At 37.0% G+C, this 15,000-nt stretch overlaps 1 protein-coding gene across 2 annotated transcripts in view; it reads right to left on the bottom strand.

The window, feature by feature from the left end:
* The window catches only part of LOC135105926 (FIGNL1-interacting regulator of recombination and mitosis-like), an 11,693-nt gene extending 306 nt beyond the window's left edge, over positions 1-11,387 (bottom strand). Inside the window, exons 1-17 of one of the 2 annotated variants that reach the window (XM_064014638.1) lie at positions 10,732-11,387; positions 10,417-10,536; positions 7,713-7,926; positions 6,723-6,865; positions 6,429-6,583; positions 6,061-6,278; positions 5,762-5,907; positions 5,512-5,638; positions 4,732-4,885; positions 4,396-4,624; positions 3,834-4,021; positions 3,173-3,324; positions 2,569-2,681; positions 2,039-2,147; positions 1,595-1,733; positions 1,002-1,099; positions 1-594 (exon numbers count right to left, since the gene is read on the bottom strand). The exon at positions 1-594 is cut by the window's left edge and continues 306 nt beyond it. In XM_064014638.1, coding sequence (XP_063870708.1) covers positions 160-594; positions 1,002-1,099; positions 1,595-1,733; positions 2,039-2,147; positions 2,569-2,681; positions 3,173-3,324; positions 3,834-4,021; positions 4,396-4,624; positions 4,732-4,885; positions 5,512-5,638; positions 5,762-5,907; positions 6,061-6,278; positions 6,429-6,583; positions 6,723-6,865; positions 7,713-7,926; positions 10,417-10,532 — 2,736 coding nt within the window. In that variant the 5' untranslated portion in view covers positions 10,533-10,536; positions 10,732-11,387 and the 3' untranslated portion in view covers positions 1-159. The remainder of the gene's footprint in view (positions 595-1,001; positions 1,100-1,594; positions 1,734-2,038; positions 2,148-2,568; positions 2,682-3,172; positions 3,325-3,833; positions 4,022-4,395; positions 4,625-4,731; positions 4,886-5,511; positions 5,639-5,761; positions 5,908-6,060; positions 6,279-6,428; positions 6,584-6,722; positions 6,866-7,712; positions 7,927-10,416; positions 10,537-10,731) is intronic. The other variant, XM_064014639.1, reaches the window with a different exon arrangement.
* Between the last annotated feature and the right edge of the window lie 3,613 nt (positions 11,388-15,000).

Here is a 15,000-nt window from a genome sequence, read left to right as displayed (position 1 = left end):
TAATAATAATAATAATAATAATAATAATAATAATAACAATAAAATTGAGCTTTTAGAAATCTCAGTGGTTGAGAAGCACATGCCCAGCTGGTGGAAGCAACTGTCAAGAGTAAGCTAAATCAACAATTGATCTAACACTTAAACAACAATATCTAACACTTAAAGTTCACCAGTAGTCCATATAATTAACATATTTTCAAGAATATCCTTCACCATTTTACTATTTTCATTAGCAATAAACACATTACTACCCTTCATTCTTTTCACCAGGTTGCAAGATTCCTTTAAAGAATCAAGCAACCTATTAATATCAAGGATCTTTTCATCAGGTGAGATACTTTCTCTGCGCCGTTTGACAGCTTTGACTTCCTCATGATTCTGACAGTGAGCTTTCAGTTTCTCAGTTTTCATCTGGTCCATAATCAAAATGACATCGTCCTGTTTTTTCTGTAAATCCTTTTGCTGCATTCTGATGCTCTGGTAGTGAAGGAGTGAGAAAGGAGTTTGGTTGGTGGGGTGTGGAGTTTGCTGAAGGTAAAGGGTCACTCGTTCTCTTGTCTCCTTTCCACAACCAGCAAGGCACATGGGTAACACCTGTTTAAATATGGTGTATAATTTATATTATAAGAAATAATGTGAGTTTCCTGAAGTAAAAGGTCACTCTACACTAACAATGATGCCATACAAAGAGCCCTCGATATAACTTGTTGCAATTCCCCAACATCCTTAAAGTAAAAGCACATTCTGCAACACAGGAATGGAAGAATATTGCAACTGTATATATTTTGTTGGCACCATAAAAGGAAACTAACAGGATTAACAAGAAAAATGGAAATCCACTTCTTTGGAATTCTATTCACGTAATGAAACAAATCTTGTATGGGCTACCTTCCTTTAAGTATATCTCAGCTTGGTATACACAGACTGATAGATGAACTTTTAATCCTTAACATTCTCAAGCCAAGAGGACCTATATATAATTCTTCACATCTAATACTTACCTCCTCATGGGATGTGTGTATACCCACTGCAACAAAGGCATCAATGGCATGCTGATGAATGAGTGGGTTTTCATCCTTTATCATGTTTGACAGCACATCTGGAAAAAAAAAAAGAGAGAGAGAGAGAGAGAGAGAGAGAGAGAGAGAGAGAGAGAGGAGAGAGAGAGAGAGAGAGAGAGAGAGAGAGAGAGAGAGAGAGAGAGAGAGAGAGAGAGAGAGAGAGAGAGAGAGGAGAGAGAGAGAGAGAGAGAGAGAGAGAGAGAGAGAGAGAGAGAGAGAGAGAGAGAGAGAGAGAGAGAGAGAGAGAGAGATTTCCTCAAGTAACACGACTGTCAAAAGTTGTATTTTATTTACATTTTCAAAGTTTTCAGATTTATGTGGAGTCTCTTAAAGTGCCAGTAGATATATGTTATACTACCCACAGGCACCTTCAAGCATTTACTTATCAATCTTGTAAATATGAGAAATTCCCAAGAGGAGGGCCAAGGGCCACAACATTTATTCTTGTCCTTTCATTCCCTTTTTGCATGCTCTGGTTCTCTCATTCTCTTCTCCTTTTTCTCAAATGCTTCTCACTTAGAAGTCATTTTTACCTGACATGATGCTGAGGATGGGATGAAGGTGAGGAGACTCTGAGAAGCTGCACTGTCCCAGGGAAATCATGAAGTCACAAAGGCTGACCTTTACTGTCACTGATCCTCTTAGACAGCCTTCCTTTACAACAGACAATATCTGAAAAAAAAAAGGAAGGGAAGGAAGGAAGGAAGGAAGGAAGGAAGGAAGGAAGGAAGGAAGGAAGGAAGGAAGGAAGGAAGGAAGGAAGGAAGGAAGGAAGGAATGAAGAAAGAAAATAAATAGATGACAATAATTTCATGTTTAGAAAATGAAATTGAAGGTTAAGAAGTGTTCCTGATTTTGGATCTCTCCCTCTCTCTCGCTCTCGCTCTCGCTCTCTCTCTCTCTCTCTCTCTCTCTCTCTCTCTCTCTCTCTCTCTCTCTCTCTCTCCAGTGAAAATGCACAATTCTAATGCACATACCTGAAGTAACTGAGAACTGGACAGGTAACTGAGAATGAATGATGATATTTTCAAAAGACTACAAACAAGCTTCTCTACCAGGAGGCATCCAATATATTCAAGAGGTAACCTGCAAGAAGAGCTTTCATTGTGTTTCCCGATATTACTGGTAAAGAATGACATTTCTGTACTGATGATGATGATGATGATGATGATGATGATGATGATGATGATGATGATGATGATAATGATACTGATAAAAATATGCATTTTTATCTACAAAAGTACATGCTTTTGATGCAAACAGAGAGACCATGACCTGTAAGTGCAGAATAATTTTATACAAAATCTACTTATCACACTTATGGCAAGATCTACATCTGGTAATATCAGGGATCCACACAAAGACATATAAATCAGTTACACATTATCTAAAATTAATGCAAATATTATATTTTGCCTTTTCACTTTCAAAATGCAAGTAGGTAGTTATATAATAATGAACAATGGCATGCTATGAACATTTCAAAAGAACACAGTCATATCCTAACCTTGTCCACAGCAGAGCAATAGATGTAAGGAAGTTTGTTGATACAGGATCTTCTGGTGTATGGTTTCTTGGAAATGCTTCCAAGAGCAGCTCTGTCTCTTGCAGGTTATGTATCTGAAATAATGTTTTGGAAGGTAGATCAAATATTTCTACTATGAAAATCTTAAGGAAAGATCATTTGTGGTTCATGTGTGTAATTCACTCATAGTCTTGATCACAAGCTAGACCCTGGACCAACATCACTTACTCTTCCATAAAGAGCTTAGAACTCAAAAACCTTTCTATGAGTAAGGCTGGGACTTTACACACACACACACACATCAAACCCCATCCCTTGGTCAACAGGGACAGGAACTGCTCAGTATTAGTGGAAAATCTTCTGAAGGGTTTGAACCTACACCTGTCAAGTAGCAAAGGCACTCTCCACTGAGCAACAAGGCAGTCATGTGTAAATGTGTGTGGGAAAAAATAAAAACTGAGCAAAGTAGCTGGGTGCAGACTCAGTCCCAAAACATCTACTTCACCAACCTATGGATATCATAAAAAAAAGCTGAGCTTTCAAGATGGAAACAAGTTAAGAGAAATTCAGAACTGACAGCACTTACGAGACTCTTAACATCTTCTGCAGTTGCAGTTCTGGAAGTAATGATGTTCACATGTTGTATGAAGTCTTCCATACAGCTCTGAAACTCAACAAGCTGTACTTCCTCTTCAGGTTTATCCTGTATCAGTCTACACCACATTCCTCTATCCTTTTCTGTAAAATAGACCAAGAAATGTTTTTGAAAGAAGCCAACAATTTGATATAATGACAAAGATGGGAATTAGAATGGGGATGAAAATCAGGAAAGGTTACTTAAAGTTCCTAAGATTAATTGACAAAAGAAAAGTATCTAACAACTTTTGCACCCATCACATCTGCTTTCAGCCTTTCACCGAATCTCAAATCTCTTTTACACATCTTATACTCCACTTTTAATACACCCTCCCAAATTTCTCTACTGGCTGTTTAAGTCTCTCTTCTAAATCATCCACCAGTGCAACATCATCTGCAAACATAAGTTGATACACACTCTACCACCACCACTCAACAAATGGATCCTCATGCAGTGTTGCAATGATGACTGGTCCTTTCCTCTCTACCTAGAGACAATGATGTATGAGAATGCAGGTGACTATACTGTAGATGTCCTGCCTCAGCTGTCCTCCTTTCCCTTTTAAGGTTTAGCCTGATTAGCCTGGTATATAGAAAGAAATATTACTAACCATTCTGTCTGGTAGCATTAATTCTTGACATAATATCCTCTTTATGACTTTGAGAAAGCTTTCCCATAAGTCTTGATAAAAGAGTAACAGTCACAAGTTGCTGGATGGAGAGAGGGGCTGTGTGGGTTTGGCTTAAAACCTCCACAAGATAAGTACAATGTGCCCTGCATAATTCACTTGTTCCATATCTGAAATATAAAACAATACCATTAACTGTAGTAGCAAGAGTAGTAGTATGTATGTAAGCAGCAGCAGCAGCAGCAGCAGCAGTAGTAGTAGTAGTAGTAGTAGTAGTAGTAGTAGTAGTAGTAGTAGTAGTAGTAGTAGTAGTAGTAGTAGTAGTAGTAGTAGTAGTAGTAGTAGCACCTAATAATAATAATAATAATAATAATAATAATAATAATAATAATAATAATAATAATAATAATAATAATAATAATAACAACAACAATAACAATAACAAAAACAACAATGGTAAATGAATGAGCATAAATATGAGTAAGAAACATCATACAAGATTATGACATTACATGTGGATCAATCATTCAACATATAATTCCACCTTGCAATGAAGCACCAGACATCAGCAGCTAGAAGTGATGGCCACATTTCCCCACTGAATAACCAATGCACAAGTTCTCTCTCCAAAGACTCAAACTGCTGACAGTCAAAGGTAGCCACAGCAGCACAGAGGTGCATTACAGTGTGTTCATACAGCGTCACAGCACTCAGAGGCTTCCCCTTACACATGACACCATCCATCATGCAAGGGAACGATAAACTTGCATGGCCTGTGAATCATCAGTAAATTATAAAACTATCACCATTAAACACCTTACTAATTAAAAAAAATCAAGCCAGAGTTAAAAATAAAGCAGTATGACTACACTTAACTGACCTTTCTCTGTTGCTTGGAAAATCCTGGATACAATAGTGTTCATATGATGGGTAATAGAACTTCTGAGAGGGAAAAGAACTGCTATCAAAAGAAGAATGTGACATCCCCAGTCATCCACAATGCTCACTTCTTTTTGTACTGATTTAAGCACTTCCTGTTAAAAATAAAGGCAATACATTTTAACCTATAATAATCAAGAAAATAATAGTGTAGCAGAACACATAACTTAATTTCAAACAGGTGATAAACATAATATATTACAAAGTTTGAGGAAAAACATGCCCTTGTATTCAGAATGGAACAATGGAAGTTGATCTCAATCAACATACATAAATATACCAAGGCTATCCCCACAAAAAAGAAGGGTAAGCAAGACAAGGCACACAACTTTTACATTCACACCACAATATAGAAGAGAAAGTACTCTTGCTCTCACTTTACAGGGATGAGCTGCACAGCTTGGACAGTTTGGTCTGGAACAAGGCTCCTTTATTATGAGTACCCTCCCCCTACCACACCCAACTGCCCTACACCAGTGTAAGATCATTAATGTGTGGTGCTTCCCTTGAAGTTCAGAGGGCTGCTTCATTCCTTGCACACAACTACTCTCCATTCGCTTCTATCATGTACAATCCTTCTACTATGCTCCAATGTCAATCATTGTTTCAGTCAACTCATACAGATGAACTGATATCAATGTTCTAAATGTAAATTAAATCTATGATACATTCACAATATAAATGCCCTATGGCAATCTAAACACAATTTTATTAGACATACTTCAATGAAGCCTTCATCGTCCCTGAGATGTGCCAGAAGTGGTTCAATGCCAATGGTCACCTGAAGCTCAAGATCTTTCTTTACACCTTCTGGATAGTCACTCAACACTACATTCTTGGGTGAAAATCTGTAAAATCAAATTGAAATGGAGCCACACCTCTAAGCACTGTATTGCTTTTACAATACATATAAATGTTTAAATTATACACACACACAAAAAAACAAAAACAAAAAAAAACAAAAAACTTACCTATACAACAAAAGAATCAGCAGCATTAGAGATGTGTGACAGTCCATCAAGTAGCCATGAAATTTCTCACACATCACTATGACAACCTTCAGGCAGAAGCTGGTCATTTTGATGATTCGTTGAACAATTTTTTTGTCTTTCTCTTCCTGCAATAAATCAAATACATGAACAAACAGTTGTTAATGAGCTCTTGTATTATGTGACTGGTAATAATAATGTAACTATATAAAGACTTTAAAGTTTACTTTCAAAAAAATCTCACAAAACCTTTTGCTTATTGATTAATACATGCATCTCACCACTGTATTATTTCCAAGAGATAATGATGCTAAAGTATCAAGTCCATCTTTAATCTCCTTCACTAATGCTGTCATGGGAAGAGAGAGATTCAGCCGGGTGATAAGTACCCCATGGTACTGCTGAATGAGACTTGTGTAAGCTCGCCACAGTGTAACACTTCCACGAACTTCTGACAGCTGGGAAAGGCAAGCAGCTGTTGTGCACAACTTATCACAAACTGCAAATAAATAAATAAATAAATAAATACATATAATATATAAATATGAAGTGACAAAAAAATTAAGTTAATTGCTTTTAAAATCTGAAAAAAAGTTATTCTAATTTCAATCAGCACAAAATTACAATTAGTTATTCACTTGAGTTTTACCTTCTGTAAGAATTTCTAAATCATCTTCTGCTAAAGGATCAAATTTCAGTCTTGATAAGAGATTTGCAAAATCCACAGCCACTTCCACAGTAAGCTGGTAGAGTCCTGACAGGGAATCTTGCACTTGCTCTAATTGACCATTGTAAATGGTTTCACTGAAAGGGAAGTGCAAAATATATGGAAGGATCAGACAAATTACTTTGACAAATTGCTCTAAACATAAGTTGATAACTGCAGCCAAAAATTAGTAAGCAAATCACACTTGGTAGTGAAAACCTCATAACATAAACCTACCTCTGTTTGCAATGAGTTAATGAAGAAGAAACAATGTTCAAAAACACTGGGGGAAGATTACTCAAATATTCCACAGCAATCTTTTCAGCCGGAAGTAAAAACTGCAGAGCCAGTTTGCAGCATTCTGACACTGTACAACATTGCTATGAAAAAATATACATATAAATAAATAAGTTAATTAATTAATCAATCAATTGATCAGTCAATCAATCAATCAATCAACCAATTAATAACAAATCAATCAATCACAGATGCAGTAAAGTAAAAGTTGTAAAATCTTCCAACATAAGCTGTATATTTCATAGCCTTTAATTTGAATGTATAATATTGGCACTGGTTTTACATTAGTTCTTAAAGACATCTCTGAACTTATTAACATGAATGATCTATGTAAAATCACCTTGCTAACTCAATGGAATTATTAAAAAGTACATGCAATTATTTATTTGGCATAGATGAAGGTAATCCAGGTTTGTACTAAGAATGCATTAAACCACAAGACCTCTTATAGATTTAATTTATAAAAATTTGTCTCAAAAAGTATTAAAAACCAATTTCAAGAAGGAATAAGAGAAGGGATATACATCACATCCATCAGGCATTGACTTTCATTAGGATCATCTCTGACAGCTTACTTTATTCTGGAGACCTTCTTGTACTGAATAGCTAATGTACTGTAGAAAAAGTAAACTTCATTTTTTTTCCTCACAACAAAGAGCCTTCTCAGTGATCTACTCATATATAGTCATCTAGATCTGAATTTATATTTTTATTTATCTTTTTAGAGTTGAAGCTGGATCATCTTAAAAGCCATTCCAACTAATTCATCAAAAATTTTCATGCCAACTTTACTTCAGAAAAAAATAAATAAATGAATAAATAAATAAATAAATAAATAAATAAATAAATAAATAAATAAACTGAAAAAGAAATAAAAATAATAAATAAAAAAATGGTTTCTAAAAAAATATTTACATTGACATTTCTCACCTGGAGTAGCTTAATGGTATCACTACTGGCACTTGCATCCTTTCCAGAACATCTTTGCAAAAATGAATCATGGGAAGGCTTAAGGAAAGAAAAGACAACACAAAAAAAATTAAAAGCAGTCCTGTCAACTTGAAGATGAGGTAATACAGATCCAAATGCCAATCTTGTAGCTTGTACACCCTCCTCTGGAGACGGAGCCGATTTCAAAAAAGAGTGTGTTTAGTTAAGGAATGACAACAAAAAATTTAAATTTCCTCTCTGCTACTGTGACCTTGGAGATCAAGTAACCAATTTCATGTTAAGTAGCACATACTTGCTTTTCCCTTCCAAAATTCCAGGTTTTCCTCATATTCCTAAACTAGCTGTGCACTGAAATGGTGATAAGAGAAATTTAAGTTTTGTATGAAGTTGATTTATAAAAAAAAATAAAAAATAATAAATAATAATAATAATAATAATAATAATAATAATAATAATAATAATAATAATAATAATAATAATAATAATAATAATAATAAATAAGTAAATAAATAAATACTCTACTACTACTACTACTACTACTACTACTACTACTACTACTACTAATGGTAATTATTAAAAGTCAAGCAGCTCTACTTCCTATATTTTTCAACTCCTACCTCCAATAATGTTGGGGACTTGGTGGGAAAGCAGGGGTTTTTGGATGGGCAAAGCTAAAACAGGGCGAAATAGCAACTCTTACCACCAAAAAAATAAATAAAAAATAAATAAATAAATAAATAAACATAGTATATTGTATACAAGTCAGTGCTGCCAACAATACATGCAAGAGATTTCCAGAAATCTGTAGTTGACCTCACTTGAGTGAAGAATTGTAATGGGGTGGAACAAAGCAGTGATATATTCCACACTGCAAATGCACATGTTATGCACAGTGCTGTGTGTGATGTATTACTGTGTCAACACGTGTTATGCATGGTGTTGCATGTGCTTACACACACACACACACACACACACACACACACACACACACACACACACACACACACACACACACACACACACACACACACACAGATATATATATATATATATATATATATATATATATATATATATATATATATATATATATATATATATATATATATATATATATATATATATATATATATATATATATATATATATATATATATATATATATATATATATATATATATATATATGAATATGAATATTACTGATTCTTACATATTACACAAAGTTTTTTTCTTTTTCTTTTCTTTTTTGTAGGAGGGATACCAGCCATGGGCAACAAAATTGTAAGGAAATAAAAAGGCCCACTGAGGTGCCAAAACAGTCAAAAGCAATTCTCAAAAATTTAAGGACTGGTGTGTTGAAATCTCCCTCTTGAAAGAGTTCGTCAAAGGAAGGAGGAAATACAGAAGCAGGCAGGGAGTTCCAGATTTACCGGAAAAAGAGATGAATGATTGAGAACACTGGTTAACTCCTGCATTAGAAAAGTAGACAGAATAGGAGTGAGAGATAGAAGAGTCTTGTGCAGTGAGGTCACAGGAGGAAGAGAAACGCAGTTAGCAAGATCAGAAAAGAAGTTAGCATGAAAATAGTAGTTGAAGAGAGCAAGAGATATAACATTACAGCAATGAGAAACAGTCAGTTAGGAGAGAAAAGTTAATAAGACAAAAAGCTTTTGATTCCACCCTATTTAAAATAATAGTATGAGTGAAGCCCTCCCCCTTGCATGTGAAATATAACTCCATACATTAACAGATAAGGCCCCTATACAGAGTTAGCAGATGAGGGGTGAGAAAAACTGGCGGAGACAACTCAGAATGCCTAATTTTATATAAGCTGTTTTAGCTAGAGATGAAATGTGAAATTTCCAGTTTAGATTATAAGTAAAGGACAGACTAAGGATATTCAGTGCAGTAGAGGGGAACATTTGTGTCACTGAAGAAGAGGGGATAGTTATAGTTATAGTTATAGTTATTTTTGTTGCCCTTGGCCAGTGTCCTTCCTACATAAAAAAAAAAAAAATCTGAAAGGTTGTGTCAAGATGATAGATGAAAGAATTTTTGGTGGTAAGAGTTGATATTTGACCCTATTTTAGCTTTCCCCATCCAAAAATCCCATTTTTTCCAATAGATCCCCAACATTGTAAGGGGTTAGGCACTAGTACAGTGTTACCATGGTGAGTGAGGATAATGCCCATCACTTGACAAAAATTATCACCTCTTGCCAGGAGAGAGAGAGAGAGAGAGAGAGAGAGAGAGAGAGAGAGAGAGAGAGAGAGAGAGAGAGAGAGAGAGAGAGAGAGAGAGAGAGAGAGAGAGAGAGAGAGAGAGAGAGAGAGTACAGAATTACATAACTGGAAACTAATACCGGCAGTCCGCAGACCCAGCCAGTGTATAGCTACATCAGTTTCATCTGCCCAGCATGACAGTATCCTCACTTGCTCAACGTGGTATGTAACACTGCTAAAGAAATGCATAACTGACAACTCATACCGGCAAGCAGTGGGCCCAGCCAGCCCAGGACCCCAATTCTCCACGAGTAGTAAAAATTAAAATAAAAATAAATAAATAAATAGGAAATATAGCCACATGACTCTTCTTAATAATTATCATAATAATAATAGTAGTAATATAGAGAAAAATACCAACAATAGTCACTAATATGCTTGTACAACAAAAAGGATATGCTGAATGTATCCAGTAAGCTGGACACTTTTGCAGTTGCTTCTAAATCTGTCCACTGGCCTGCTTCAGTTAGAAGACTGAAGATATTATGAACTAGTTGTGATTCTTGAGCTTCCATGATTCTGAAATGGAATGCTACTACTAGTGAAACACAATTAAGGATTACACTGTACATGCATGCTTTATACCACAGGTCCTGAGTTCATACCCACTATTAGGTAAAACAACATGCGTCGCTTGTTAAAACAAATATTTACATTTCGCCAGAATGTATATGAGATTTGCACTAAAGTATAGGCAGTGCACATTCTCTGTACCTTGTCCTCCAACACAGCAGTGTTTGTTGATTTCCTTACCCACAAGCTAATCGTTCCTTCCTTCTGAATCAACAAGTCACAAATCAGTCAAGCCCACATTTTTATAACAACTAATTCCATGTTAAATCTTGCAAAGGACACAAGGGTGAGTAAAAACACCCGCGGTTTTCCAGCACTACTCCCACAATGCCCCGCGGCTTTCTTGTCTTGATCTTGATCTCGATGGTATAGGTGACTCAGGATCACTCCTAACCCAGACCTTTGGATCGGCAACTCCTGTAGAAAGAAAAAAAAAAAAAAGAGAGAAACGAACAACATCCTCTACACCAATTGCTCTTACATCTGGCACGCCACATTCTCTCCAGAAACTCTTTCACCGCCTCAATCATCCTTTCATTCGCTCCTACACAGTCCCAACAACAACACCATCCACTCTTTTCCTGTCTTCACTCTTTCATTCCTATCATGCCCTAACTCAGTCAGTATCACTTGCATCATTTCATTCCTGTATCTGGCATACTTCACACATTCCAGCACTACATGTTCCACCGTCTCATCCTCTCTCATGTCACACATCTGGCACACTTTGCTGTGGGACTCGGATCATCCGTAACTCCTTGTGTTCACATCCATACGCTGTGGCCTCGCTCGGAAGAGAAGATTGCCGCCTAGGCTTCCATCATACCGCCTTTCATACCTCGGGGTCTCCTTCTTGTATCATTCTTCTTTCTTTTCTTCTCATTCTTCCATTCATTCAGTCCCACACATTTCATTCCTTTGTCTATCTCATTCTTCAATTCATTCAGTCTCACACATTTCACTTCTTTGTCTATCTCATTCTTCCATTCAATCAGTCCCACACATTTCACTTCTTTGTCTATCTCATTCTTCCATTTTCTCACATCCCATTCAGCTCCCACTCTGCCTCCTCTTGTTACCATCCATTCACGCTCACTTTGATTCCTTCCAGCCATTCTCATCACCCACACAACTTGTAATCAACCTGTCTGTCATTTTCATGCACTTCTTCCTCCATTTGCTTCCACTTTCATTCCACAGGTACACCTTCCTTGCTATTCTTGCATCATCCATTCTCTCAAGCCTAATCTTGTACCTAAGTGTGGCTTTTGTGAGTCCCTAAAGGTGCTCCATCCCATATCACCTCTCAAGGTTTCTATTGGTGTGTACCTCAGTGCACTCAGTGCCATCCTTGCTACTCTATTCTGGCTCACTTCTAACTTATCAATTTCACTTTCATTCTATGCAGTCACATCCATACCATACATTATACTTGGCATAGCCACACTCTTCCACACTTCTCTCAACAAATTATATTTACTCGCTCTCATCCTTGCCGCACTTCCCAGTCGACCTACCCACTGGTTTACCAAACTTATCTTTTCATTCTTTGCCTTTGTACACCCACTAGGACTCATCCACATCCTTAAGTACTTGTATTTTTGCACCTGTTTCAAGTCTCCATACCACATTACTTTCATCCTCTGACTTATTCACAATCATTACCTTACTTTTCTCACTGCTAAACCTTACTCCAAAGTCTTTTTCATACCCATCCACAACATCCAACAAACTTTGTAGCTCACCTGCCAATTCACTCATAACAGTTACATCATCTGCATAAAAAAGCACACATACTTTATCATTCCCCCACACTTATCCCTACATTCATTCTTCTCATTCTGGCTGCTAGCTCCTCTGTATACAGGCTAAAAAGGGTTGGTGGCAATATACAGCCTTGCCTAACTCCTCTCTCACTCTTCACCCAGTCTGTTTCTACGTCTCCTAGTCTGTATCTAATTCTTGTGTCCACATATATACTTTGCAATATGTTAACTATCTTTGCACTCAATCCAACCTTTTCTAAGACTCTTCCTAGCATTTCTCCATTCACTCTATCATAAGCTTTCTCTATATCCAGAAAACCTAGGTATAATTTACCCCCATCCTTCTTTTTCTTCTCAATCATTTCATTCACCACAAACATATTGTCCTCAGCTCTCCTATCCACACAAAATCCATTCTGTTTTTCACCCAGCACTCCAGCTCTCTCAATCCATTTACACAGTCTCTCATTCAACACTGCACTGAAAACTTTACCTATTGTATTCACTAATGCAACTGGCCTGTAGTTCTTCAACTCATTCTTACTCTTAAATCTTCCCTTATGCAACAGATACACTCTGCTCTCATTCCACTTTCTTGATACTCTCTCTTCATCCCACACTCAGTTGAATAATTCAGTCATTCTATCAATCATTACCTCTCCACCATTCTTGTAAAACTCATATGATATATCATTTGGACCTGCTGCCTTGCCATTCTTCTGCCTTCTCACACACCTCTCCACTTCCTCCTTGCTGATTCTTTCATCCAGTTCATCTGCATTCTTCCTTTCCAGTGTCACACATCCTTCTCTCACACTAAACATCTCACCTACCCCACCTACTTCTTCCCAGAAACCTTTGATTGCCTTCCTGATTCCCTCCTCTGTTATAACTACACCATCCACTTTCAGACTCTTCACACCAACACTGCCTGACATATTCTCACCTCTCATGAACTTGTGCCATTCACGGCCACCTTCCATACCTTTCTCCCTTAAAGATTGCATCACACTCCTTTCACTCTTCACTTTAGCATTCAGTGTCATTTGTCTTGTCAACCACTGCTGCTTCACATACACTGCCCATGCATTCTGATATTCATTCTCTGCCTCATTTCTTTCATGCCTCTTTTTCCTCAGCCATCTACACTGTCTACTCATTCTCTTTTGCTTCTTCCTAGCCACTCTGATTTCATCATTCCACTATGGTTTACATACATTCTTTCTTCTACCTTCTCCTACAAACCCTATCTGGTTCTCAGCAGCACCCCTCTTCTTCTGACCTGTCACGATTTGAGTCGCTTCTAGGTATCTCCTCTATCTTCCTTTATGTCTTTAAATGTTTCAGTTTCTTTTCCAGCACTCGACGAGAAATTTTTTCATGACTTGGCAGCGCGACCAAAATGTTGGTGCACACAGTCAAAACATGCGAGTCACCTGTGTAAGATGGCTCACTGCTGAGAAATGCTGCTGCAAGCTCACAGCCCAAGGACTCTACATAAGTCTTGTATATCCTTGTCACAGCCTCACTCAGCCACTGCAGTCAGTCAGCCTAGTTCAGTTGCATCATGGACTCCGATGAAGAAGTTTGTTTCTAGTCTACTTCTTCGACGTCGTTGTCGTTATCGTCAGTGACGACGATCACTATGGATGCATCCCATACCGATTGACTGGGCCAGTTTTATACGCTAATGAACAAACTTAAAGCAGACATGTGCCATTTTTTCCAATCATTCTAAGGTGTCAGATTTTTTCAACCACCTTATCACATTAATCAAATGACCTCCACACTGGACAGGGCCTGTTGAACAAGTGACGGGCTGTCACTGGGATAAAAATAAATAAATAAATAAATAATGGTCACGCAATGGAGTGGCACAAAGTTGCCCGTGTGAAAAGGCTCTGAGTGACCAGTCGCCATGATTGCAACCTCTCTGGAGCTCAACTCGCACAACCAAACTGCTTGTGTGAAAGGTCCCTTTGGATCTCTTACTATCTTCTACCACTATTTAGTCCCTGCTATTTTGAGCTTGCAAACTGCATGCCACCTTTCCACCCGTAGCCTTAATGTATAAATTTCCTGTTGTATCTCATCCTTATTATTTATCTCACCTATGGCAGTTATAAGGTCACTTATCCCTTTCATTGGTATAATCTAGAACTCTGCCTTTTTTTTTTATTTTATTTTTTTTCCCTTTGTTAAGACTAAAGTATTTCAAGAGAGGCGTAGCATGACACCTAAGGAAATAAAGTGGCCAATGTATCCCACACATTTTTTTCTACTTTGAAAGTATACATTAGGCAGGCTTTTTATTATAATTTATGTATTTACATTTTTTTTCTTGGATCAGCCTCTTTCATATGGAAAAAAAAAAAAAACTATTCTCATTTTGTTCAGTGTTGCAATACACAAGTGTTACATATCATCTCAATATGTCTTTGTGCTGCATCCAACAGCTGGATATGGCCATAAGATGAAATATTTTACCTCATTTCTAGTGACCAGACACTGACCCCTGTGTAGACAGTGATGTCATAATACTCTTGAAACTAACTGTCTTCATAGTATTTATGGAGAGCATCATTCATAAAATTGGGTGATCAGTGTATAAAATGCTCAGTGTTTTCTCTATTTTTTTTTATAT

The sequence above is a fragment of the Scylla paramamosain genome, chromosome 12 (genome assembly GCF_035594125.1).
Source record: "Scylla paramamosain isolate STU-SP2022 chromosome 12, ASM3559412v1, whole genome shotgun sequence".
In the NCBI taxonomy this organism is placed as follows: domain Eukaryota; kingdom Metazoa; phylum Arthropoda; class Malacostraca; order Decapoda; family Portunidae; genus Scylla; species Scylla paramamosain.
Note: the sequence above shows the minus strand (reverse complement) of the source record. Positions and strands in the feature narration are given on the sequence as shown.